Source organism: Terrapene carolina, unplaced genomic scaffold (genome assembly GCF_002925995.2).
Source record: "Terrapene carolina triunguis isolate 2854851 unplaced genomic scaffold, T_m_triunguis-2.0 Scaffold68, whole genome shotgun sequence".
NCBI classification, from domain to species: domain Eukaryota; kingdom Metazoa; phylum Chordata; order Testudines; family Emydidae; genus Terrapene; species Terrapene triunguis.
In genome coordinates, this window is record NW_020664419.1 from 10,357,088 (window position 1) to 10,384,816 (window position 27,729).

The following is a 27,729-nucleotide window of genomic DNA, read 5'->3' on the forward strand; positions in this document are numbered from 1 at the left end:
CAGCATCAAAGGATAAATCACGCAATTGTTCTTTCCTCTGAATTTCATCTCCCCTCAGTCTGTTTCGTTAATCTCTCTCTACTCACGTTTCTTTATTGCCTGGTCCCTTCTGGCCCTGCACATATTTCCTTGGTGTTTGAGTCCTTTCTTCCCCAGACATGCTGCCCAGCTGCTTGGTCCCCATGCTCTCCTGAATATGCTCCCCTTCTCCTTTGATCCCATTGATATTTCCCGCTGATGACTGGCAGTTGCACCCCCACTATTGGCTCTGATCCCTTTGGACAGCTCCTGTTTCTACTTTTTCAGACCTCCAGACTCTTCTTTGTAATGAGGCTGCCAACAAGGAAATGCTAGCAAAGTGCGGCCTGCCAGCTTTCTGTGGGCCATTGATGGACCACAGTTTGGAAGCCTGTTCAATAAACCAAAAATTAATCTAGAACCAAAATAATATAGAGCATACCTAACAAGCTGTAGAAATCTCCTGTCATTCCCTGTGTTTCTGCCTGCAGCTCCAATCTACCTTTCTTGATCAACATAGCTTACAATTTCTGCTCCTTGCTTTGTTGTTTCCCATGTAATTTTTTTTATACATAGCGAATTTTAAAGAAATAGTGTCTCAGACACATTGTTTTACGTTAGACGAAGAGATTGGAAGCTATTCTGTATTCCATTGTTGTCTTCCTTTTTCCAGCAGCAGTTTCACTTGCGGCTAACTTATGGTTTTATAAAAAAAAAAAATCAGGGCTCTGATTACATCTAATTAGCGATCGACTTTTCTTTGTAATTAGATCTGATTGCAATATCTTGGGCACATATTACATTGCAGTTTTCCTTTAATTGGGTTGTTGTGACTCTTGGTTTGATTGGTTTGTTCCAGGTGATGATGACTTGGAGCTGTTGGCCTCCCTGTTAGAAGAGAATGAGGCAGCTGAGGACGGGAATACTCCTGAAGAGACCACAGCTCACTCAGATGAGGCTGGAGAACCAGATGAGTATGATGAGCTCTTTGACGCAGAGGATGATGCATCCTACACCGAGGAGGTTGATGCTGAGGAGAGTGAAACCAGTGAACAGAAGGAAAATGCATCTGCGTTGTTTGGAGATGTGGATGACCTGACAGAAGAGGAGGAAGAGGAAGAAACTGGACAGGAAATACCCTGTTCTCCAGCTCTCAATCAGGAGAAGGAGAAAAACAATCAAGATTTGCAAGGTTTGCTAAACAGCAATTTTTGTCTGATTTGTCATGCCCTTCAAGCTCATGACCTTCAAATATATATAATCTCTTTACAAGCTGTGGTGATCACTAGAGAGCAGATTAGGGCATACCAGAGGGCTCACGGGATTGGTTAGGGATATAGAGCCCTTCCTCTCAAGGTCTCCAGTTCAACTCCAGCCCTGTTGGGAAGTGGTTGAAAGCTCTCATGAAGACTGTTGAGTGACCTGGGTTAAGTAAGCATATTGGGTTTAGTCCAGTTTTAAATGTCCACATGGCAAAATTTACCATCCCAAATGCCACCTTTGTCAACAGAGAGACCAAGGACTGAATGAGCCATGGAGACTGAACTACCCGCTCACCCCTAGAGGTGGTTCTGGTTAGGGTTGAAGTACATTAGCACACCAAAACAGGGAAGCTTATGTGACAACTTGTACCAGTTCTATGGATAAAGAGTTCTTCACCCTCTAAGGCTGTCACTCTGGCACCTTTCACCAGTACAAAAAAAATCATCACACACTTAAACTTCAACAACAGGCGGTTCATCAGAACTGCTTCTTGTGTGTTTATTGATCTTTGGGGCTGAATCTGATTGGGTTGGTTAAAGTCTTAACATAAAAATCGGCATCAGAGTAACTTAAAGGGGTAGTATCAATGCTATTGTGACTATGCTAAGTTGAGCCATGCGAACACAGACAGGTTACCAATCGCTGGTATACGATCCAGTGCTGGTACTTTTGGGGCTGGTACTCAGTACTCTCACTTCATCGTTTATATTGAGAGGAAATATTAATGCACATGGCATAGCATCACCTAAGTAGTGTTGATTGTATGAAGAAATACCTTTGTTAAAGAAAAATTCAGCTCCAGGCGGGCTGTTGGGAAAGTCTGTTCTCCCTGTGAGTCTTACAGAACTTGAGCTTTCTTTTTATCATGGCTTCAGTCTTTTTTCTCTCTTCCCTTAGAATCACTTCTAAATTCCCATAATTTAGTAAAGCCAATACACTTCCAATAATCTTGTAAATCTTAATCCGTGCTGGTTTCCTGCTATCTTCATTATTTTTTCTCTCTCCTAGATGAACTGAGGAAATTGCAAGAGCAGATGAAGAAGTTACAGGAGCAGTTACAAATGACTGCAATTGGGCAGCCATCCAGCTCAGGCCCTCAGAAAAAAACCCTTGGTAACTAGGTTAATTAAACACATTTCTCATGTCTCTGCATCCAAACTTGTATTTATAGTCAAGTCTTGCAGACAACTAGATGTCTAGGCAAAAGATGTCAACTAGTAGAAGTGGGACAGCCCGGTTGAGAGAACACAGGCCTGGATTCTATTCCTTGCTGCTACAAATTTCTTGTTCACCTTGGGCAAGTCACTAAATCACTGACCCTCAGTTTCCCCATTTGTAAAATGGGGATGATGCTCTGGAGGGTGTTGTACTGACTCACGTGCATAAAGCTCTTTGAGGTCCTCTGATGGAAGGTGCTACATTGGAGCCCATTGTTGGTAGGCAGTGGTACATTTCACACAACATACACATCAGATTGCTTTGTGGTGTTACTGTGAGTGATACAGCTGTGTGGTGAATGTGGTAGGGATAAAAGGGAAAAGGGTCATATTTGGGGCTAGCAATGTGTGTTACCAGAGCTCCAGCTTAATACAGCTCAATGGTTCATATGTACCTGCTGTCTTGAGTCACTGGAGGATGAGTGGCTGGTTTCTACCCAACTGTTACATTTCAAATGCAGGCTTCAGGAGCTGGCAGCTATATGGAAAGGTTTCCACATTGATTCCTGTATTTAATTTATACAAGGATGTGTTTAGTTTGGAGCAGTTATTAGAGTTTGTGTCCAGCCTATGAGGTCTCATTAATATTCTTTGTTTTTGTTGACCAGGTAAATCACCCTGTATTCCCTTCAAGGAAAGGAAAACTCCGAAACTCCAGGAGTCACCATGTTTCTCTGCTCAGCTCAACAGTCCTGCTTTATCGATAACCAAACTGGGAGCCCAGAAACCAAAACGTTCACCATCAGGTATAGTTCTTAATAACTAGGTTCTGGTGCAGTTAAGCTGCCTTAACGCTTTGCTGCTGTCTGGTAAATATTAGTTTGGGCTCTCGTCTGAGAATATGAAAGTTACACTGTAGATCTGAGGCACTGGCTTTGTCTCTTAAAGGAAACCGCATCACTTGAGTCATTTACAAGTGAACAGGAGCTAGTCCTTGAGATTTCACTACAGGGAACAATCCTGTACTGAGGAGGCAGGGCCGACTAACTGAATAAGTTTTTTCCATCACTAATGTTGGTAATGTGGTCTAGATTGGTGTCCCTTGTTAAGTTTAAGTTGCTGTATTTTATAACTGAGAATATAGTTTTTCATTCTTTATGCAAATTTTCCTTCTTTCCCCCACCCCGTTATTTACAGAGAATAAGAGTCCTCCTCCAAGGCCAATATCAAGTTCATCATTTCAACCTCTCAGATCTACTCCAGGGAACAGGCCCAAAATGGCCACCAGACACCGGACTCCCCAAATGCAAGGGAGTTCCAGTGTGACTGATCAGCCAGTCTCTGTGGAAACTTTCTCTGGGCTCAGATTAAGGTCAGTGACCCAAAGCTGTTCTGAGTGTCAAGGGAACATTCTTTAAATAACGGGAGAGATGTGATCCTTCTAATGGACTGTCCCAAAGGTGCTTCTTACGTCAAATACATTGTGAATGCGGATCTCGGGCTGTCAGTTCAGGGTGAAATTTTTAGTTGGCTGTATTTTATAAATAGCTTTCTCATCCCAGAATGAATATTCTCTGATCAGGGTGGAATGTTAATAATCTAGCAGCAATACTGGTCGGTAGTTCAGTAATTAGACAGCAACATCTCTGCTGGCTTATTTACCATTTTTTGTCCTCGTCTACAGATGCTAACCATGCTGTTCTCACCTAGAGTCCTTTTTTAACAATGTAGCAGTCATTTTATTAGACAGTGTGCTTAGAACTGCTTCTGTCACAATATGTTCAGAGCTGGTGGGGAGGCAAGGGAGACATGATGGAGCCTGCTCCAATCAAAATGAATGGGTGTCTTACTATGAACTTCAGTGTGAGCAGGAGGGGGCCCTCAGGAGCTGACCCCATATTCCCAATACTTGTTGTGATCACAAAAGGTCTCTTGCTACTTGAAATGGCTTTCCTCATTGGAAAGAGCGGTGAATTTCCAACCCACACTCATGCTTGGGCAGCAATATTGTTCAGTCCTTGCTGAAATGAATAGAATTAACCACAGATACAAGTTTAACTTGCTGTGTTGGTATTTGGACACCACTAAATACGTCAGCAGCCTTCAAATATTTGTATATGTTTAACACCAGTAACTGACAGGAATTGTTTCAGGTGATCTAAGGTTGTACAGCTAGGAGGAATGGGATGAAATCAGGTGCAGAACATACTTTTCATTGGTTTCAGAGTAGCAGGCGTGTTAGTCTGTATCCGCAAAAAGAACAGGAGTACTTGTGGCACCTTAGAGACTAACAAATTTATTTGAGCATAAGCTTTCGTGGGCTACAGCCCACTTCATCGGGTGCTTAGACTGGAACATACAGCAAGGAGATATTTATACATACAGAGAACATGAAAAGGTGGAAGTAGCCATACCAACTGTAAGAGGCCAATCAATTGAGATGAGCTATCAGCAGCAGGAGAAAAAAAACTTTTGAAGTAATAATCGAGATGACCCATAGAAGGTGTCATCTCGATTACCACTTCAAAAGTTTTTTTTCTCCCGCTGATGATAGCTCATCTCAGTTGATTGGCCTCTTACAGTTGGTATGGCTACTTCTACCTTTTCATATTTATACGTACAGAGAACATCTCCTTGCTGTATGTTCCAGACTATGCATCCGATGAAGTGGGCTGTAGCCCATGAAAGCTTATGCTCAAATACTTTTAATTGACTTCTATTAGACTGTGGAGTGATCTACCAAGGGGGGATGCTGGGTTCTTTAAGAACAGAGCACTACATACTATACTCCCAAGAACAGTCCTGCAATGATGGTGGTTGGGGATGGCTAGACGGTCTAATAGGTCTCTTGCTGTAATTTCATGAATATAAAAGCTATTGTACATGTTTTTAGTCATCTCCCTGTATTGGTGCTAATGTTAGTGGTCTCTATATGCTCTATTTCTTAATGTAGAAAACCCCGTGTGTCATCAGTGGAAATAGACAGGAAAATGGCTGGACGGAAGCTGATCAGACTGTCTCAACTGCAAGGCAAACTGGCTGGGGGGAATCTGGAGGAAACAGACTGGGTAACATTTGGAGTCATAATAAAGAAAATCACCCCTCAGAGCTCAAATAACGTAAGCAGTTTTGTTCTATTCTCAATTAAATGAGGGTATTTTCACTGACAGGTTAATTAGATTTTGCACATTTTGTCAGCCAACTCCACATTCTTGTTTTAATTAAAACAAGCTACTATATTAAATTTGAATATTCTAGGTAGTCTAGGTTAATTCAATGCTGCTAGTGTCAGCTCTCATATGAGAACCTGGATATATGGCATAAAATTATCACCTACAGAATGCTGTATAAATCTGCTCTATCTGTTGTGGTATATGCATTCTGTATTTCATCTTTATTATGACTTATATTGTTATGAATTGCTTAATTCACTAGCTTTGGCCCCCCAGAAGAGCAGCTACCTCTATGAAAGCAGAAGTCACAATATTAAATAGCACCAAAAAAAATAAAACAACCAAACTTCATTTTCATTCTTTATCCTCCAAATTCCAATCACTTGGTCCTGCAGTCCCAAAAGGTGAGTTGCTAGCTCATGAAATCACAAGATAGAAAAGATCTGTTAGGTCACTTAGTTGTTTCCCCTTCCAGTGAAGGATAGTTGCCTATTGTTAGGCTTGGCAGAATTCAGTTTTTATTATTTATAATTTTGACAGATATCAATGTTTATTTTTAAGCATTTTTTTTTTCTATTTTTATCCATTTAAATTTTCACAGTTGCGGGAAATTATGGAGGGGATAAGCAATAACTATTTAATGACAGTAGATGTTGAGATTCAAAAAGTTAAAGGGTTATAACTGTTTAATAAAAAAACAAATTGTCAACATCCCATGTCAAAATATACAAAGTACTTAGCCATAAATCAAACTCTAATAAGTTTTCAAACAAAATTTTTATTTCTTTGTGTATTTGTAAATTTTGGTTATTATCATTGGAAATATTTTTTGTTGGTTTGCATGTAAGGTGAAATAGATGTTTGACATTTACCAGTTAAAATTCAATCCTTCCAAGCCTACCTATTTTACACGTACTAGGGCTTTGTTCAATCTTGTTCTAAAAGTGCCAAGTCATGGGGCTTCTACCAGTTCCCTTGTGATCATTCTACAGACTAATATTTTGTCCAGCAGAAGTTTAACGGTTAGACACAGAGCTGAACACAAGGTCTGTGTTCTAGATCCAACTAGGTGGTCTTAGGCAAAACTCCCTCAATTTCATCATCCGTAAAATGGGGTTAACACGTACTGTACAGGGATATTATGGATTAATGAGAGTCTGTGCGAAGTGCTGTATGGCTATTAAGTATTGGTAACAGGAGCAAGAACAGCGGTCACAATTACATGTTTTACAATTACCTTTGTAAGTAAATAATGTTGCCACAGTGTTCCCTGGCCTATGCTAAGTATAGAGAACAAAGGCAAAATAGTAACGAGTTTCGTGCAGATGGCTGTAAGCCTGGGCAATATCAGTGGTTTTCTTATTAAGATCTTAAAGGGAAAACCAATGTCTGTTCTAGGGCAAAACTTTCAGTATCTGGCGGCTGAACGACCTGCGTGATCTGAACAGCTGTGTCTCGTTGTTTTTGTTTGGTGATGTCCACAATGAACACTGGAAGACAGACCAAGGCATGGTCATCGGGCTGCTCAATGCTAATCCCATGAAACCTAAAGAAGGCTCGGATGAGGTAACAGTGGGTTTTTTTTCCTCTTGGACTCATAATTTTATTTGGGCTGTCGCTGGGAAATGTTTCAAAACACTTTGCCCAACTGATGATGGAATTCACAGTGCCCTCAGAAGGAAAAGTGCTTGGAAATTCATATCCTACCCTGCAATGCAGTCTATAAAATACGTCCAGCCTTACCACAGCTCCTTGTCTTGTTTCCCTGGAACCCTGAGCATATAAAGCTGGAATTTCCTTTTCCTCACTTGACAATAAATAGATTATATGTCGAGAGGGTCTCTCGTTTTTCCCCTTTCTTTCCTTTTTCCCAATCTGAGCAGAAGGCTAGGAGTTTTTACCCCCCTTTTCCATTAGGGCCACTGTTTTTCAGTAATTCTCCCTGTACATGATTTATGGGCATATAGTGGTGTTTGACCCCTTGTCACAATGACTGCCAATCAGCTTCTGAGGAAGGCCAACACCCCTCCTGGTACAGGCGCACAATGGGTTAGCCTGAACCCTCAGTGTACAGTGGGTTAGCCTGGTATAAATCTTTCAATTAAAGTGAACTGTAAAAGGTGCTAACTTCCAGTACTGACATCTGAAGCCCTCTGTCTATCCACAGAATGCATACAGCATGGTCTGTAACAATGCAGCCTAGTCATACCAATATAGCTAAGCTCTGTTCCAAGGGTGACCATGTTCAGGGCTGAGCAGGTATTTGGTCTCCATGCCTGTTCAGTCTTTGGCTTCTCTGTGGAGACTGCCAGCAGCCGGGCCACTTGATGGTGGCTTTTGTCGTGCAAACACACATTCTCTAGAAATTAGGACTGAGACCATCTACTGGCTCATAATCCATCAATTTGCTGTCCTGTGGTAAATTACATTTGGTCACTACCAACCTAGACAGGAGTTGAACCAATGACCTGGAGATCAAAGGCTCTGTTTCCTTGCCATCCTTTGACCCATCGAGCCCCTCTCCAGAAGTCTGTTTATTGAGCCTTGGGTTGTTTACTCTTTGTGCTGTTTCTTTTTAGATGTGTTTGTCTGTTGATCACCCCCAGAAGATCTTACTTTTGGGTGAAGCTCTGGACCTGGGAACCTGCAAAGCTAGGAAGAAGAGTGGTGACCCATGTACACAAATTGTTAACCTGGTATGTATCTGTTAGTCTCTAGGCTGTCAATGAGCTGTTGTTGTTGTGGGTCACTGATGAAGGAAAATCTGGCTGGTGCCTTTGAGCCAGTGCTCTGATTCTGTGCATTATTATTGGATCGTAACTTATAACTTGTGTGTATGTCATTAGTTGTGTCAATGGGCCTGCGGGTGCTCTGCAGGTGGCTTGCCTCAGTTTCCCCATCTTTCAAGGCTCTCTCAATCAAATTGCTAAAACTCTTCTCAAGTCCAGAAACGCACCTCCCTCGGGCAAGATTTATTAACAGAATATTCAAAATAAAATTTCTCAAATCCCCATCAAATCTTGACTCCTCATCTTCCTGCTTGGGGTCTCCCAGGCCTTCTCTGCCTCTAGCCTTTTCCCTGAAAACTCAGGGTTCCCTGCTGGAGTCTACTTACTCCCTGCAGCCATTCCCTGCTGTCTCAGGCCTCTGCTGAAGTATCTTATGCCCAAAGACTCTGCAGGCTCTCTCTCCGTGAGCATCCCCCCTTCTCAGCAGCTTCCTGCTAGTCTTTATAGGAGAATCATAGAATGGTAGGACTAGAAGGGCGCTCAAGAGGTCATCTAGTCCAGTCCCCTGCACTCATGGCAGAACTAAGTATTATCTAGACCATCCCCGATAGGTGTTTGTCTCACCTGCTCTTAACGCAGCTAGTTCTACTAACTAAACCCCACACCTCATCTTAGGTGTGGCAGTCAGGGCTAATGGTATGAGACTGGCCGGCTCCAGGCCTTTAGGGGCAGGCCACCCCATTAAAAGTGGTAAGGTCAAGAAGGAGGAAATGAAATCTTAATCTAATCTAAATATCCTTTGGCCATCATATGCTATGTTAAGATGTGAGCTTTGACATCTCTGCAAGGGACCCTATGAGAGTACATCCCCTCTGATAATCTTTGGGTTCAGTTCTACCCAGATATATACACAAGCAAATGCATCTTGAAAACTGTTCCCATGTGACTAAGACTCAGTACATGCTCACAGCTCTGATGTCAAGACCACGTATCAAGAGTATAGTGTTGTGAAGAAGGGAGGGTGTGGGCAATATTCTAGTTTCCACTGGCGTCTGAGTTGGTGGTAGTTCATCCAGGCTGAGAGGTCAGACAGATGTGGGGATGATAAGAGAGAGGAATCGTCCCAATAAGAGCAGAGCCAAGCACCCACAGGTAGGTGTAGAAGGAAAAGAGTACAGACTCAGTACAGAACCGTGAAGGATACCAGCAGAATGGAGGAGGATTGGAAGTGGGGTAGAAGCATTTGGAGATGGAGGAGGACAGCAATTGTATAAGACGTTTGCAACAACATTGGAACGTGCTTACACATCAGCACATGGAGACATGGGTGTGCAGTATCCTAAACTGCAACTGCATCAATAAACATCTAGTGCCAGCAATAATGAGCCAAGGGGAGGACATTTCCTGGCAGCTAAACTGGCTGAAGGAGGTGACTGGTTGTTGGCTAACAGGCACAATGTGCCTGATCTGGAGGTTATTGCTACTAGAAACCCTGTACACAGAACCATATAGAGAATGATGTTATTTCGGTTTTGATGGAAAGTTAATGAACACCATGGGTGGAGGGTGCTGTTCACAGTATTGATCCCTCCCTACAGACAGACTAGGACAGTCACTGATTTTAATCTCTGTTCTCTTCTGGATTTATATTGAAACATGTCTGTAAACTTTTTTAAATGGCTGTAGGAAACATCTCATTTTTAGTGTTGCTTTTCTTCCATGTCTGTGCTTGTAAAGAAGCTATGTAACTTTGAAGGTCATGAGCCATGGCCACATATATACTGATGACCCAGGTGTCTGTGAGATCAAACCTTGGACTTGCAGACTTTGAGAATGAGCTATTCTAACAGGGAATATGTAAGACATTAGTGTGTGGGATCTTGTCTCCCTCTAGTGACTGGTCCCTGCACTATAACAGCCGTCAACCCACAGTGGTAGAGGCCTGTGTGTGTGTTAGTCACATTCAGTACTTGTTGGTGACTCATGATGCCTGTACAAGCACAGCTTAGTTACAAAAAGATATTGTTGTTTTTCTCAGGGTAAATGTTATCTATCAATCTCCAGTTAGTCTTCAATAACAGAGTTGCCTTATTTCTTTCCTTCAGAATGACTGTGAATATTGCCAGTACCACGTACAATCCCAGTACAAGAGGCTCAGCTCAAAGCGGGCAGATTTACAGTCTAGCTTCTCCAGTGGCCGTGCTCCAAAAAGGATAGCTCGCAAAAATCCCAGCTTGAAGGAGAGGCTCTGTCAGGATGGGTTTTACTATGGAGGTGTTTCTTCGGCAGCCTATGCAGCCTCAGTGTAAGAGAAACTGCTTAATTTCCTTGCAGCCCTTGGCTCTTTGACAGAATTCCCTTCCTAACTACGTATAAGTGTGTCCTGAAGTTAGCTTTAAGAAACCAGCATTCCTTTGGGTTAACTAAATTAACCAAACAGGAATCAAACTGCTCTGAGCCACACCACATTTGGCAGGGAGCCTGCCTGGCCACCCAAGGTAAGCAGAGTCAGTGCTTGGATGGAAAACATCTTCCCATCCTTGAGGTGGTGTTGATGAGTCGGTATGTGATGTTCTTACCTCAGAATCCTTACCACAACAATACCGCACTTTGAGGCTGGGGGTGCTGTGCTGCTCTCTTTCAAAGGAGGGGTAAAACTTAAGTCCTGAGCACTTAGGGTCATTAAAGATCCCTGGGCACTTTTAACCACTGTGTCCTGGCTAAATGTTATCTTAGGTAATTACATTCTGATGACATATCCCTGTATCTTGTGTTTTTTTTTCACTTCCTAACCTAAATGATATGATGTTGCTGTGTGTTATTAAATAGCTACTGCCTGGCACCTGGGAGTGGTGGACAAAGTGAACTATATGTATCTGGTTGCTACTTCACATGGGTTCTGAGACTTAATTGGACCCTTTCCAAATCCCAGTGAAGTCAGCAGTGGAAAGACTCCCATTGACTTGAGTGGAAGTTGGATCGTGCCCAATACTTGCAAATCACGTTTAGGATTCTCCTAACAATGCTACCTGATTACCTCATTAAATGACATGTGTGGCTGTATGTAGCAATCTCTCCTGTCTTTTTCTGGAGCTAATATTAGCCAGGTTTCATCAAAGTCTCTGTGTCTCCGGAATACTCAGAAGTGTATATCTAAATCTAGGCAGAAATGGGAAACCCAAGTCTTTGAGATACAAAAGATTACAGTAGCACAATGTCCCTACTTGTGAGGGACGCACCTGCTCAGAGTGAATGATGGGTAATTGGAGCATTTGGGGAGTTGCTGAGCTGATACTCAAACTCCAGTACTGCTCCTCAGCCTTTACTTCATGTCTTGGAGCAGCACTCACTTTTTGTGGGGTTTTGTCTCTGTAGTGCAGCAGCTGCAGCCCCTAAGAAGAAGATACAAACCACTCTCACGAATCTGGTCGTAAAAGGAGCCGATGCAATTGTACAGGAAACTAGAGAGAAAATAGGTAACTTTCTTTTTTCCCATCACACGCTTGCCGCCTGCTGTGTGACATATCTGTGGAGCCCATGATGTGTGAGCTAGTTTAGAGCCTCTGGGAAATTCTGTAGTTACAAAGATGCCCAGTCTGAATTCACTTCCCCAAATTCGAAACTCCTCCCCCTGGTATCACAACTGCAGGGAAAAAGGTGCCCAGAGATTGTCCAGTTCTCTTCAGAGTATGTTTTGTACCTCCCTTTTATTATTTGTACCTCCCGCATGCACATAACTCTGGGATAGAAAATTACTGGCCAAAGTCTGGAACTTGCACCATCGAGTCCTTGGCCAGCATGAAAAAGTTACTGCTTGACTGTGGTAGTTCTAAGATCTCCAGTTGTGAATCACTGGGCTGAAAACAAATGATTTAAACCATTGGAAATAGGGTGTTCATGATTTCTGGGGAGATTGAGTATGCCCCGAAGAGAGGCATTCTGGGGTGGTCCCAGCACAGTCCTGGGAGGTGGGGACCTCAGAATTCTAATCCTGGCTCTGACACACTTCTTCCATGACATTGAGCAAGTCGCTTAACCTCTCTGCCTCCGTTTCCCTTTCTGTAAATAGGATTGCCCTTGTTGGGCCGCCCAGGGTAGAGAGGAAGGCTGGTCTAGTGATTAGGACACTAGTGTGGGACTTGGGAGATTTGGTTCAATTGCCTGCTTCGGTTGGTGTCTTTCTGTGTGATGCTGGACAAGTCACTTAGTATCCCTCTGCTTCAATTCCCCCTTTGTAAAACAGGGATAATAGCACGTCCCTACCTCCCAGGGGCATTGTGAGGATAAATACATTAAAGATCGTGAAGTGCTCAGATACTAGAGTAATGGGCCCATCTAAGTACCAAAAATAAACAGGTGGGATTTGGGGAAGCTAGTTTGTGACCTCTGTTAAGATGAGAGTAATATGTGAGCACTGAATATTATGTTTCATAGCAATTCTCTTGTTAGAAATGTCTGATGCATTAAATGTGAGTGCTGAAGCCAGACCTTTCCCTTCCTGGTTCTGAGTCTGTTGGGTTTTTTGTGCGCTGCTCCAGGTATGCCGAAGAGACCCATGCCGTGTACTGATGAGTTCAGAGAATTGTTGGCAATGCCAACCTTTGGAGCACGAAACCTCTGCAAACACTTGGCCAAAGCAGATGCAGCAGGTATGTCCAGGTACTCCCGTAACACTCCCCTTTGCAGAGCCTTGGCTCATTCCTTGCAAGTCTCAGTGTCTGTATATTTATTTCAGATGTTCGAGGGAAGCAAGGATCTGCTTTCCAGTCTATCTCCGCTTCAGCACTGATCAAACAACAGAAGCAGCAAATGCTGGAGGCCAGAAAAAAGCGATCAGAAGATATACAGCGGCGGTAAAACTCTCTCCAGCATCTGCTGATGTTTTACAGGCAGACTGTCCTGTAGGGTGGGAGGGTTTAAAGTTTTATAAAACCTAATATAACTAGGAATATCATCAAGGAGTCTGGTGGCACCTTAAAGACTAACAGATTTATTTGGGCATAAATAAATGCATCTGAAGAAGTGAGGTTTTTACCCACGAAAGCTTATGCCCAAATAAATCTGTTAGTCTTTAAGGTGCCACCAGACTCCTTGTTGTTTTTGTAGATACAGACTAACACGGCTACCCCCTGATACTTGATAGGAATATCATGAGGCTTATTTCAATGAACAGCCAAAACGCCCCAGCATTGTGCCTGAGAACCAGAAAGGATAAAGCCGGGAGAGTGTTAGAGCAGGAGGCTGGGAACTATGATTCCTGGGATCTGCCTACTCCGTGACTGACTTACCTACCTCACAGGGTTGTGCTGAGCCTTAACGTTTGCAAAGTGGTTTGAGCTCTGATTAAAAGGAAACTGACCGGCCTAACTGCGCTATGCAACCATAGCAATACAGGCAAGGCCTCTTTCATTGAACAATGGCTTACAACATGTCTTCTAAAGTCAATTGTACTATTTCGAGCTTTTTTGATTTGCCAGGGTGACCTATGACTATACTTCAGTGTTTTTTCCTCTTTTAGGTTTCTTCAGAATACAACAAAAAACAATAGCCCAGCTTTACCGTCCTCCTCAGGGCTCCGCTCTCCAACCCCAGGGGCTGAATTTCCCAAAGCTGCAAAAATGTCAACCCCTCAAGCACCCAGGCTGGGGATAGGCTTCACTGAGGGCGATGACGTCCTCTTCTTTGATGATTCTCCACCTCCAGTACCAAAATTGAATGGTTTAGCAGAAGCTAAAAAGGTAACAATCCCTTTGATTGGTTAGACTTTGAGCTCCTGACATGGGTCATGTTGCAACATGCAGCCTTGACTTCCGAGATCAACCTGTTAAGCTCTGTTGTGCCCCACTGTAAGCTTCTAATTCCTATTAGCTCTTAGTGTCCAAGACACATGCTACTAGTATGGCTTTTTGTAAATATTCAAAGTGGTAGGATATCTGCTAAAGAAAATCTCTATTAGCCAGGAAGGGTAAGGAATGGTGTCCCTAGCCTCTGTTTGTGAGAGGGTGGAGATGGACGGCAGGAGAGAGATCACTTGATCATTACCTGTTAGGTTCACTCCCTCTGGGGCACCTGGCATTGGCCACTGTTGGTAGACAGGATACTGGGCTGAATGGACCTTTGCTCTGACCCAGTACGGCCATTCTTATGTTCTTATCTGCAAGTTTCTTTTAGTGCCCAGTTATTAGAGTGATTTATACAGAAATCTCCAATGATGTTTCCTTGCTGCTTTGAAAATGCAATTTTCTTTTTTCTTGCTCCTCTCTATCTTGTGCAGCATCTTTGTTTGGATCTCAGACATGTAACTCCGTAACACGCCAATGAAAATTATCAGCCTCATTTTACAGATTGGGAAACTGAGTCAGAGGTTGGGAGATTTGACAAAGGCTCCACTACTAGGAAATGGCAGAGTTGGGATTAGAATTTGGTTGGGATGCCCATGCTCAGTCTAGAACACCTTATTGCCTCTTCCAGTTGACATTTTCCCATCTGCCTTGGAATTAGGAATGTGTGACCTTGGATACGTGTGTTCAACGTTAACATTTAGTTTCCATTTTCTAGTTGGCTGCTATAAACAAACTGCGAGCAAAAGGCCAAATCCTCAATAAAACCAACCCAAACAGTGTTAAACGGAAACGATCTGATCTTGCCGATGTTCTGGAGATCACGGAGAGAGTTGAGAAAAACATCCCCTCATCACAAGGTATGAAAGCACAGAACTGACTTTAAAAAGTGAGTGCGTTGTACACACTACCTTCCAAGTATCACCAGGTGCCTTATGACTGACTATGTTAAGCTCAGCAGCTGCTGATGAATTACTTTTGTAACTAAAATCATACACTGGGTCAAAGAGATTTGGAACTAAAATAGGTTTTAAACCTGATTTTAAAAGGCCTAATTCCATGATGGGTATCCTGCTGCTATGGAGACAGACCCTGAAAGCTCTAGGCTTCAATAGCTCCAGCCTCGTATATTCATCGTCTATGGCTCCCATCACCATAGTACCTTAGCACCTCCCAAACATTCATGAATTTATCCTCCCAGCACCCTCCCGAGGGAGGGAAGTCTGACTCAGTTTCACAGATAGGGAAGTGAGACTAAGGGTACGTCTACACTTACCGGAGGGTCCGGCCGCAGGCAATCGATGTTCTGGGATCGATTTATCGCGTCTGGTTTAGACGCGATAAATCGATCCCGGATCGATCCCGGAAGTGCTCGCCGTCGACGCCGGTACTCCAGCTCGGCGAGAGGAGTACGCGGCATCGACGGGGGAGCCTTCCTGCCGCGTCTGGACCCGCGGTAAGTTCGGACTAAGGTACTTCGAATTCAGCTACGTTATTAACGTAGCTGAATTTGCGTACCTTAGTCCGAAGTGGGGGGGGTAGTGTGGACCAGGCCTAAAGGACTTGCCCAATATCATGCAATCTAAATAATAATAAAGCAGCAAATAACTGGGCTTCTGTATAAAAGCAGTGCTCTTTCCTTCCGAGTTCGGTTTGCTCATTTTGCATTATGTGGAACAGTAGCTCAGCGATTTCCCTTTTTATCTAATAGTGGAAATTCCACTCGGAGTGGACTATTAAAATAGATATCAATATTATCTTTCCAATTGTCCTGTTGCATTATAAAATGTATCTGAAATGGTATTGGATCACTACCTTTAAATACTCAGCATTCTGTTAGATTTAATCTGTCAGAGATCGTGCCCAGAATTTTTTAAAAAAAATTAAAAATAGGATGAGTGTTGTTGGATTTTCTGCTGTTGGAAGGAATAGAAACACAAAATTTGTAATTCTGGTTTTAAATCTTTAACCTAGTCATGATCTCTAGTTGTGATTTTTTTTTTTTTTTTAAATGTGTATTAAGTTACTAAGTGCTCCTGGATCATATATGATGCAAGAGCTGAGAGCACTGTAGAAACATCAACGTATTTATTCATGAACATATCAAGGGGGGAGGGGTAGCTCAGTGGTTTGAGCATTGGCCTGCTAAACCCAGGGTTGTGAGTTCAATCCTTGAGGGGGCCACTTAGGGATCTGGGGCAAAATCAGTACTTGGTCCTGCTAGTGAAGGCAGGGGGCTGGACTTGATGACCTTTCAGGGTCCCTTCCAGCTCTATGAGATACTTTTTATATGGAGATATACCTACGGTATGTTGCAATCGTTGGCTGGAAGATGTTCTAGCAGAGCAAAGTGTTGTATAATGTCTCACAGTCGTCCTGTGAGAGAAATATTCTCCCTGTTTCCCTGAAGTGCACACTGCTCCATTTGTCACAATGGAGTGTTACCGCTGAAATCAAGAGATGACAATTTAGGCTGGGAATTCCAATTGTGCCCAACTGACGTAGGAGCAGGAGTCCCACGGACTCTGAGAGGCTTCTTTTCCTAAATCTCCTAATCCCATCCTAAAATGTCATCCTTAGTTTTCAGAGTTAACAATCCATCATGATGAATGGGGTATGCACAAGTCTCTTTGAAAGGCAAAGGGAATTGTGCTCCTAAGTCAGTTAGGCATGATTGTAAATGTCACTACTGCTGACTACTTTGCTGTTGATCATTTTATCAGAAATACTTCCTGCTGCTTTACTTACCCCACAGCACTTCCCCTGGCTTCTTCAGTATCATCTTCAGCTTGCTCCCCACTCTCCCCAAACAACTTCCCCAATGCTGCTGGCTGTCAGCAGTGCAGCATATTGCAAATGTGGGCTTATCATAAACTGACTATCCCAATAGGTAACAGGCGCTCTGATATCCTGATTGACCTTCATAGTTAATTGGTTACAAGCCTCTTCATTTTAATGAGGCTGCTGCAGAATTTCTAGTCTGCTGCACCAATGTTCTGCAGAATCCAGGGATAATACTGCAGAATTTAGGTCCAGCTTGGTACAGAATACACTGGGCTTTGATCCTACTCGGGCAAGGAATCCGGCTCTCTGTGAGCTGAGGGGTGAAAACATTATCTACTACCTGCTGTTCTAGGCCTGTTTTCCTCCCGTTGCCTCAAGGTTTTATAGTATTTGTAATTGTACGCAAATTGCATACTTGGCTAAATCTCATCAAGGAAAGTGATTTGGTGGCTACAGCGTGAGAGTGATTCCTAGCTTTTCCTTCCAGCTCTGCTACTGACTTGCTGTGTGAATTCTGGTAAGTCACTTAACCTCTGGTTGAGTTTTCCCATCTGTATGATGGGAATAATACCAATCTCATAAAAGTGTTGTGAAGCTTAACTGTTTGTAAAGTGTTTTGAGATCTGCAGAAGAGGAAGCTGACATTGTTAGTAGCATTTTATTTTCTCTTGTGACCGGATTGGAATTTGGCCTAAGATCTGTAGCTACTGCACTAATTACACATCCTATTCTCATTCACTTCTCCTTTCCAAAATATTATTTCATACAACTTGAGACATCGCTTCAAGTTCTTGTTGTTTGTAAAGTACAAAAGGATGGTTATGCTTAGAAAGCAGAGCATGATTTTAAACTCACCCAGTGGCACAAACAGCAAACCTGTCTTGTTTCTCTAGCTGTAGATGAACTAGAACCTGCCCAAAAGAAACGTCGAGAACAGCTGGCATATCTGGAGTCTGAAGAGTTCCAGAAAATCCTGAATGCCAAGTCCAAGCACGTGGGCGTCCTTAAGGAGGTAAGTGCTTTGTACATATACTTGCAATGAGAGTTAAAGTTCAGGATCATTACAAATAATTAGACACTCTAACGTCCAAACCTAGGTGAGGGGTACATGAGCTTTTACAAAATATACATTGAATAGAAACGTTTCCACAATTTAAAAAAATTCCAGTGAAATCCGTTTGTTTGAATTTCCACATTCCCTTGTAGACACTGCAGCATTGTGTGAATATTACTCCTGGGGGAATTCTGCGCCACTGCACAATGCAGAATGTGGCTGGGTTCTGGGGGCAAAGAGGTGTGAGTGTCTGGGCTGGAGGATATGCCCTGCGACTGGGCTCTGGGGGGTAGGGGATGAGGGTGTCTGGGCGGGTGCCCGCAGCTTGGCTCTGGGGGAAGATGGAGTGTGGGTGTCTGGGTTGGGGGGGCACAGCTGAGTTCTGGGAGGAGGTCGGTGCGAGTCTCTGAGCTGGGAAGGCTGCGGCTGGGCTCAGAGGAAGGAGGGGTGCAAGTGTCTGGGCTCGGGGTGGGGGTTGCAGCTGGGTTCTGGGGGGAGGGGGTGCAAGTGTCTGGGCTCTGGGGGCTGCCCCACGGCTGTGCTCTGGGGAGGGGGGAGGGGGTATAGGTGTCTGGGCTCTGGGGACTGCCCCGTGGCTGGGCTCTGGGGGGTAGGGGGTGCAGGTGTCTGGGCTCTGGGGGCTGCCCCGTGGCTGCGCTTTGGGAGGTAGGGGATGCAGGTGTCTGGGCTGGGGGGGTACCCCGCAGCTGGGCTCTGGTGGAGGGTGTGTGGGTGTCTGGTCCCTCAGCTGGGCTCTGGAGGGGAGGGGGCAGAGAAACAGGAACTAGGTTGTCATAGGAGTTTCTTTAACTCTCTACTCCTAGGGGAATGATGTTTTGTGTCTGACATAGTTGCTGACAGGTATTTTGAAATAAATTACCAAAATAATTGAAACTGGTGTGATTATATTGTGTTATTTTGACAAATAAAATATGCAGAATTTTAAAATATTGTGTGCAGAATTTTTAATATTTTGGTGCAGAATTCCCCCAGGAGTATAATATATGAAAGCTAGGAGGTGAAACGGACTAGTCTAGCATCATTGTTCAAGCTGCATGAGGTGCAAAAAGCCAATGAAAACACAGCTATTAAATATCTAAATTATACTCATAGACTTTAAGGTCAGAAGGGACCATTATGGTCATCTAGTCTGACCTCCCTCCCGCATGATGCAGGCCACAAAAGCTGACCCACCCAATTTCCCTTATCTCAGCTGTTGAAGTCTCCAGATCGTGATTTAAAGACTTCAAGTCGCAGAGAATCCTCCAGCTTGTGAGGATTTAATATTAGATGGGGTGATAACACCAAGACTTTAGATTTTTAACTTGACAGTGTCCCTTTAAGACACAGTTGCAAAGGTGTGTGTAATAAGTGAGATGCTCACATTGGTTATAATTCTTAGCGTAGTTATAGCTTTATTATTATTATTATTATTCATGGGAGGAGCTCAGAATGCTTTACACAGCCCTATTCTGATTTAAAATCAGCATATTTGCACAATAGAATATTTTTAATCTTTATATTTATTTTGTAAAATTGACATCTTCTGTTCTAAAGACCAGTTTAGTCTCAGTGTGAATCTACAAGTCCTGATTTTTTTAATTTATTGTTAAAGGCTAGTAACTGCTCTGGGACCTAATAGCTTTTTGAATAAGAATTCTCATTTCCCTTTGTTGTCCCTAGCACAATCCTGCAAGTGTTCCTGAGATGCTGAATGTTCAGTGCCCCCATATAGCATATACACTTAGACACCCTGAAATGCAGCTTTGCTTTGAGGAGTGACTACAACCAGCGCATTATTATGCAAGACAGAGCAGTTGAGGCACCCCCTGGAGCAAACCATCGTGAATCTGCTCCAGGGTGCTGGCCTAGACGTTGTGGGACAGGTGCAATGCCCCTGTGCCCTGCAGCGCCGGCAGGGAGCATTGTAAGTGGCCAGGGCCGGCTCCAGGGTTTTTGCTGCTCCAAGCGGCGGGGGAAAGCCGCGATCGGCGGCACTTCAGCTCCACCGTGCCACTTTCTTCTTCGGTGGCACTTCGGCGGCAGGTCCTTCCCTCCGAGAGGGACCGAGGGACCCGCCTTTGAAGAGCCGAGTGCCGCCCCTTCCCCTTGGCCGCCTCAAGCACCTGCTTGCTGCGCTGGTGCCTGGAGCCGGCCCTGTAAGTGGCAGTGTGCGTGAAGCAGAATGGCTAGTGTGACCACCGTGCAGTATTGCAGTTTGCACTGGCTCAATCCCAACAGTGCTGGTTGCAGTTGTGTGATTCTCTGCTGTGGCAGACAAGGCTTTTGAGAGCCCAGGCTGACTTCGCATAGCTCCAAATTCTGCTCTGCTACTGGTGTAAATCTGGAATATCTCCGCTGAACTTTGGGTCTACACTGCGGGTGTGTCTCCACTGCGGCTGGAGCTGTAACTTCCAGCTCAGGTAGACATTCCCCCGCAAGCTTTGATCGAGTTAGCATGCTAAAAATAGCAGGGTAGCTGTGGCGGGATGGGCTTGCCACCCCGCATACAGTCCTGTCTGAGACCCTAGGTGTGTACTCGAGCAGCTGGCCCATGCCATGGTGGCTGCACTGCTATGTTTATAGCGCTGACTTGATCAAAGCTAGTGCAGGAGTGTCTGCCTACGCTGGAAATTACACCTCTAGCAGCAGCGTAGATTTACCCGGAGAGGAGGATTTGACCCACTCCCTGTCTTTTTACTTCTAAACTGATCAAATTTGATCTGAAGTCAGAGCCAGAGACTTGAAACACCAAAGCCGGACTAGTTCTTGGTACGAGGGCATTTACACCTTGTCAGCCTCGGTCCCTGTTTCCCTTTACTCACTCTTCTGCAGTTAGCTGCCATCTAGCACCCTGTCTGTCCCCACCTGCCTGACATGCACTCTGTACTAACAGAACATCAGCTTGTGGCCCTCCTCCTCTTCCTCCAGTCTGGCTTGCTCCCCACCCACGCTCCATCCATGTGGCCTCCTTCCAAGCCTTTGTGGGCAGTGGTACAGGCGATCCAGTAGATGGCGCTCTTTCCTCTGAGTCAGTATCATAGAATCATAGAAGATTCGGGTTGGAAGAGACCTCAGGAGGTCATCTAGTCCAACCCCCTGTTCAAAACAGGACCAACCCCAACTAAATCATCCCAGCCAGGGCTTTGTCAAGCTGGGCCTTAAAAACCTCTAAGAATGGAGATTCCACCACCTCCCTAGGTAACACTACTGTAACAACTCCTCAGGATGCTGTGAGGGGCACTGTGTGGCTTGAGATGTGTAAACCAAAGATACTAATCAGTAAAGATCTCACGGCACTATTTGTAAGAGTCTGAATGCTGACTATGGCGGCCTGGGCAAATCCCAGTTCAGGTCATCCTGCATGCCTCCCTGCACTTTACACTTCAGTACAGAAGTGAGTACTGTACCCAAGTTGTGTGTTCTCTCAGATGCTGTTTAAGAGCTCTACCTGGGAGATGGCTGCATTTCAGCAGTGGGTGAAGTGCAGCGTGTGCATTATATACTGTACTTTTTCATACAAGGAGCACACACGAAATGGATTATTTGGAGCTTCTGAACATTCATCTGTCTTTCAGAGATTTCAGTCTCTCCGGGGCAGTATGTAGCTGTCCTGGCCAACCCACTAGATGTGGAACTGCGTGCACTGTTTCTAGGTGTGCTGTTTGCATATCAGACGACAGTGCCTCTCTTGTGCTCTGGCAGGCTGAGGCTGAGCTGCAGGAACGCTACTTTGAACCTCTGGTGAAAAAAGAACAACTGGAAGAGAAGATGAAGAACATTAAAGAAGTGAAGTGTCGGGTTGTGACGTGCAAAACGGTGAGTGACCCTGGAGCAGGAAGGGGCGTGGAGCATGCAGACTGGTTTGAATTGGATTTGAGTGAGGCGTTTAGCTGCTATCTCTGCTGAAGCCTGGATTGGTGATTAGCAAGAAAACTACTTGATCCTTATGAACATTCTTGATTATACCAGCTGGAGCGGTGAGTGATTTTGAGGGAGTTAGAGCTTTGGTGAAATAGCACAGACTTTGGTATTGCATTTGAGATTTCCAAAAGCAAAGTGAAGTGCCCCTTTGTGTGCCAATGGGTTCCCAGCACATAAGTCACTCTGGGGAAGATCTGCTTCCCAGCAACTGATTACCAGGTTGTTTCACTTAGATCAGACTTGATAGTCTCCCATAATTCTTGCCAGTCTGAAACTTTGTACTGGACTCTGGAGTATTCTAGGACTGGGTGAAGAATGAGCTCAGGTGCCTTGGAACATAGCAAAAGGCATCCTAACGACGAGATTCTTTAATCTGCATTTCAGTGGCTCCATTCGGAAGGCAGAGGTGGTGTTTTACCATCATTTAAAATGCCATGGGGCAGGGGGAAGTTTCTTCTTGCCTGAATAGTTTGAACCGCTGACATACTTTCTCTCCTATCTGTCTATAGCTACACAGAAGGCTATCTGTACTCTGCACTTTGCAGGGAATTGGGCCAAACATGACAAAAGGTGGTAGTGAAGAAGAGAGAGGGGCAGAATGGGAAGGGTTTGGAGGCAGTGATCTTATCAAGTGGGCCATTCTCTCTGGGCATGCAAGAACAGGAGGTGGGGGAGCATCCTGCTGATCATGAATGAACACTGTTCTCCTTGGACAGCAGAATAACACTTCTTTCACTTATAGTGTCTCTGCTTCTCTCACAGGCCTGGTCTACACTAGGACTTTAATTCGGATTTAGCTGCCTTAATCCGAATTAACCCTTCACCCGTCCACACTACAGAGCCAGTTAATTCGAATTAAAGGGCCCTTTAAATCGATTTCTGTACTCCACCTCGACGAACGGAGTAGAGCCTAAATCGATTTTGTTAATTCGAATTAGGGTTAGTGTGGACGCACACCACCGAATTACTGTGTTTAAGTTAATGGGGTAGTGTGGCCGCACACCACCGAATTAATGTGGTTTAAAACCGAATTAAGGTGCTTAGTGTGGCCGCGCACAATCGAATTTATACAACCTGTTTCCCAAATTCGAATTATCTAAATTCGGATTAATCCTGTAGTGTAGACATACCCATAGTGTTTCTTTCTCTCTCTCTCTCTCTCTCTCTCTCTCTCTCCTTGCAGTGTAAATACACCTATTTCAAGCTCCTAGAGACGTGTGTGAAGGAGAATCATGAATACCACTGGCATGATGGTGTCAAGCGATTCTTCAAGTGTCCCTGTGGAAACAGAGCCTTATCTCTTGACAGGCTACCGAAAAAGCCCTGCAGGTAGGAGGGGCTCCCTGCAATATGTTGGCAGGTTCAGTTGCACCAACCAATAATCTGAGGACACTTTATCCCAGTAACATTAGCATATGCTAATGCCCAAAACCGTCACCCCCTGCTGATAAGCATTATGGGAGGGATTTGGGTTAGCTAGAGATCCTCTGTACAGGGCACCAAACTAACCCCAAATCTACACTACAAACTTATATCAGTATAACTACATCGCTCAGGGGTGTGAAAAGTCTACAACTCCGAGCAATGCAGTTATCCCCACCCAACCTCCCGGTGAAGACAGCACTATGTGGGCGGGACAGCTTCTCCCACCGACACAGCTACCGCCTCTCGTGGAGGTGGATTAACTATGCTGACGGGAGACTCTCCTGTCGGTGTAGTAGCGTTTTCATTAAACGGCGACAGCTGCACCGCTGTACATGAAGACAAGCCCTAACACTCCATCTTCCTCTTTCAGCGCCTGTGGCCTCTTCAAATGGGAACGCGATGGAATGCTCAAGGTAAGCCTGGGCCAGAGCTTTCTGTTGCACTGTGGGAACTGGGCTGCTTTTGTTAGTGGGTTTTCCCAAGCTTTGCTTTGGCACTAATATGAGCTGTCTGAGAAGGGGACAGCTTCTCTATTTAAAAAATAGCCAGAGCCCAAACCTCCACACGCTATGGTAAGATGTAAAGTCTTCCACTCCTCCTGAAGTATCTGAGGTGGAATGATGTGGAGTCTGACTTGTCCATATGTTGAATGGTAAAAGGCCCGTGCCATCACTGTACGCCCCCTTATGGCCGGGGATGGTGCTGCAGATGTGCCCAGCATTACTTTCTCCGATTGGCGTCAGTAAATTCACGGGCGAGGGGAAGCCAAACACTAACAAAATGGAAGGAGCATTTGTAATAGCAGATCATACGGCCTCCCTCAGGATGCTGGCTCAGAGCTCCCAAACTGCAAGTCCACAAAGCAGTCTCTGAGCTTGGTCAGGCTGGTCTCTGGGACCCTGAGAGAGAGCACGACCCACCCATTGCAGCCTGCAATGCTTCTAGTCCTCTCGCCCCAGTTCAGCTTCCTTATCCTGTTTAAAGAGGCCAGCCCTAGGGAAAGCCCCCCTGATTACAGCCAGGCTGCTTTTGTTGTGAGCTCCTGCCTGTCCCTTAAAGGGGGTAGTACATTCCGCGTAGACATTAATGCAAATTTACGACGACTTTGTTTTTCCAAGATGTACCTTAAACCAGTGGTTTTCAACCTTTTGTTATTTGCGGACCCCTAAAACATTTTGAACGGAGGTACAGGTCCCTTTGGAAATTCAACCTGTGGTCCACAGACTCCTACCATAGAAGTCTTAGGCTGAAAACCGACTGAACAGAGTTCAGTTACAACTGTTGCATGTGCTCAGCACGGCATTTGACGTGTCAGAAAGGGCACTAAACTGTGGGCTTCTATGGTAACGACAACACTTTCAGGTTTTGACCTGTAGATGGGGTATTCACGTACAGTACTTCTGATTGATCCGAAAAATGGAATGCCTTTTCTGGCATCTGAAACTTTATTTTCGTAGTCACCTTTCATGGATCCCTTAGACATAGTCTGTGGGCCCCCAGGGATCCATGGACCATAGTTTGAAAACCACTGACTTAGACCAACAAAAGCCAGGGAATTCCAGGCTCAGATGGCTGTCCTGTTCTGGTCACTGACAGTTTAAAAATGATACTGTTGTAAACATAAAATCTATTGCTGCCTTGCTTACAATTAACACTTTAGATTTTTAGATACTTAAGTTTTTTCTGTTTTAACATTTCACTATGCATGCTGTTTTGGAGAAATGTAAGAAGGGAACAGTTCTGATAGTGAAAACAGACTGGTCAGTTTCACTTTTGTGTTTCGCAGCCAGTTTCTAGTCCATTTCATTTTCCAAATTCATTTTTTCATGAATTAACATGGTGATGTTGTTTGGACTGAAAAAGCAGGGAGAATGTTAACTAGATGGTTTCCCTTTAACTCACACAGTTTTCGCTAGGCTTTGTAGTGTGCATGTGTAAAATCGTGGTATGGGACTACCAAACCTCCACTTTTATGCCTCAGTATTGTACGTTTCTGTATTTTTTGGCATCCTTAGTTTATTCTTTGCTTTTTGTTGTGTTGTGTTCCTTATTTTAACTGCCATGGTGGGAGGTTGCAGTTGCAGGATTGTCTGTAGGAACTCTTGAAACATTATGATTTTTATGATTTATGTAGCTACTTATTCAGATAATTTAGCCCTCCCATGACCCTTTTGATGATGATACATTGCAGCTGGCTTAGCTTGGATTTAAATCTTCCTTTGTATGTTAATATTTCTAGGAGAAGAAAGGTCCGAAGATTGCTGGAGAAACGCTTTTACCAAGAGGGGAAGAGCAACCCAAATTTCTTAATAACCTTAAGTAATCCACCAGTGATTGTCACAACATACCCCTCATTTTTTGTCTCCGAATTAATCACTTGTTTATCATAAAGCAACTGAGTGCTGGGTTTTGCGACAAACAAGCAGGGCAATCGATTTCTTGGGACAAGGTCTTTCCTCCAGTATACGGATTGGAATGTCCAGCTTTGAACTTTTTAAACTGATTGAAGAAACCTCATGTGAATTTCTTGTTCATGCCCTTCATTCTTAGGAACGTGCTGTTCACAGTATTTAATTTAGGGAAGAGACCTCTAGTATCATGGAATCTGAACCAAGAAGTGGTTTCCTCTGGATCCTGAAGTGTGTGTGTAGAACATTTCATTAGAACTACCCCACCGGACTCGTAAGATGTAAACAATTATGATCTTGGAGGGACCTTTGAAACAGTCTCCAAGTACTTGTAGCATGTCTGTGGTTCATATAGTGGTCCATCATGGGGAACACGTCCATCATGGTGTCTTAATTCAGCTATTCCAGTCCTAGGATGTATTACCTCACATTGTTACAGGGTGCATAAGCAGCAGCATATAGCAGGTTGAACTTATAGAGGTACATGATGTGGCATGACACTTTCCATTGTTTCCAGAAATCCACTGGGCAAATTTCAAGCTGTTTGTGTGAGTTCTTAATGTGTAAAGTTTTCAAAAGGGCCTGAGTGGCATAGGCACTTGACTTTCATCTAAGCCATTCAGGTGCTTTTGAAAGTGGCACCCCCGCCTTCCAGCTGATTGCACCACATGCATCTAGGCTGCCCGGGGTTGACTGATGACATGTTATCTTTACAACTGCAGACCCAGAACGTGCCAATTATAAAATGGTAAAATTTTAAATTCTTTTAATGAATCAGCCAATATTTTGTCAGTGGCTTTAATGAGCAGACAAAGAACAGATTATTTTAGATAGCTTTTAACCCTTTTTCTAGCGTTTTAATATTTTTTTTAATGGATACAAATACCACAGTCTTTAGGACCCCCTAGGGCCTGAATGTGTGAAGTAGCCTTTGTGGGATATTATCTGCTTCACACTGAGCTGCGTGAGCTCCCGAATGCCAGGTCTCCTGCAGAGTTTCCCTAGAAGTACTGGCTGTGTTTGGCAAACGTTACCCTATTTGACAATCTCCTTGGAAGCAGCCCTGGTTTGTGGCATCAGGGTCCGTCAGATTCTTAAAACCATGAATATATTTGTAGGCGTTCAGACCAAACTCCCAGAGACAACGTAAGGTTTGGTTTACACTTAAAAGTTGTCAGCGTAACTACGTTGGTCAGGGGTCCGAAAAAACCATTCCCAGACCAACAGCTGTGTCGATAAACCCCCTAGTGCTGATGCAGCTATGTTAAAGGAAGAGTGCTTCTGTCCTATGTAGCTGTTGTTCGTGGAGGTGGAGTTCCTTCACCAACAGAAAATCTGTTGATGTAAAAGCTGCATCTACGCTAGGGAGCTATACTGACATCTCCATGCCAGCATAGGCTCCGTCATGTAGACAAACCCTAACGTATCCAGTGGACTTCTAGGTTGAAAGTGCTCATATTACCCTTTTTTGCACAAGATATGCAGATAAGTCAGTAATTTGAATTATAAAGACTTATCTGTACACTCTGCAACCATTAGTGTCCCCAGTTGGTGCTGTCGCCTTCAGTCTTGCCCATCCTATGAGGTTCAGAATCATTGCCTTTAATCCACTGTGTGGAACAGCTGACAAGTGGGTACTGCCATTTATTGACGATTGTAAATATTTAATTGTGACACTTCAGCGTCTCTCGGAATCTTTGTAAATACATTGCACAATAAAGAGCTCCAGGGGTTTAAATGTTACCGTTTGTATTACAATAAATAACTCCTGAAGAGCTTTTGTTTTTTGATCAATTCTTTTAGGCAGGTTGACAGACGAAAGGAGCTAGGCTGGGGAGCCTAGCCCAGCAAGACCAGGTAAAAGGGGACATGGGCTAGCAGAAGTCTGCCTCAGTGGTGTCCCAGCACACCAGGTGGCATCCCAGGGGGTCCAGCTCATCACAAAGGTGGCTGT

At 44.2% G+C, this 27,729-nt stretch overlaps 1 protein-coding gene across 1 annotated transcript in view; it reads left to right on the forward strand.

Moving 5' to 3' along the window:
* MCM10 (minichromosome maintenance 10 replication initiation factor) overlaps positions 1-27,510 on the forward strand; it is a 32,340-nt gene extending 4,830 nt beyond the window's left edge. The window contains exons 3-20 of the mRNA XM_026648641.1: positions 878-1,210; positions 2,290-2,394; positions 3,107-3,244; positions 3,636-3,810; positions 5,392-5,557; positions 7,010-7,177; positions 8,191-8,307; positions 10,446-10,645; positions 11,716-11,816; positions 12,879-12,989; positions 13,076-13,193; positions 13,859-14,078; positions 14,899-15,040; positions 17,858-17,976; positions 21,724-21,837; positions 23,126-23,271; positions 23,738-23,780; positions 25,607-27,510. Of these exons, the coding sequence (XP_026504426.1) occupies positions 878-1,210; positions 2,290-2,394; positions 3,107-3,244; positions 3,636-3,810; positions 5,392-5,557; positions 7,010-7,177; positions 8,191-8,307; positions 10,446-10,645; positions 11,716-11,816; positions 12,879-12,989; positions 13,076-13,193; positions 13,859-14,078; positions 14,899-15,040; positions 17,858-17,976; positions 21,724-21,837; positions 23,126-23,271; positions 23,738-23,780; positions 25,607-25,690 (2,600 nt within the window). The 3' untranslated portion in view covers positions 25,691-27,510. The remainder of the gene's footprint in view (positions 1-877; positions 1,211-2,289; positions 2,395-3,106; positions 3,245-3,635; positions 3,811-5,391; positions 5,558-7,009; positions 7,178-8,190; positions 8,308-10,445; positions 10,646-11,715; positions 11,817-12,878; positions 12,990-13,075; positions 13,194-13,858; positions 14,079-14,898; positions 15,041-17,857; positions 17,977-21,723; positions 21,838-23,125; positions 23,272-23,737; positions 23,781-25,606) is intronic.
* Positions 27,511-27,729: the final 219 nt, after the last annotated feature.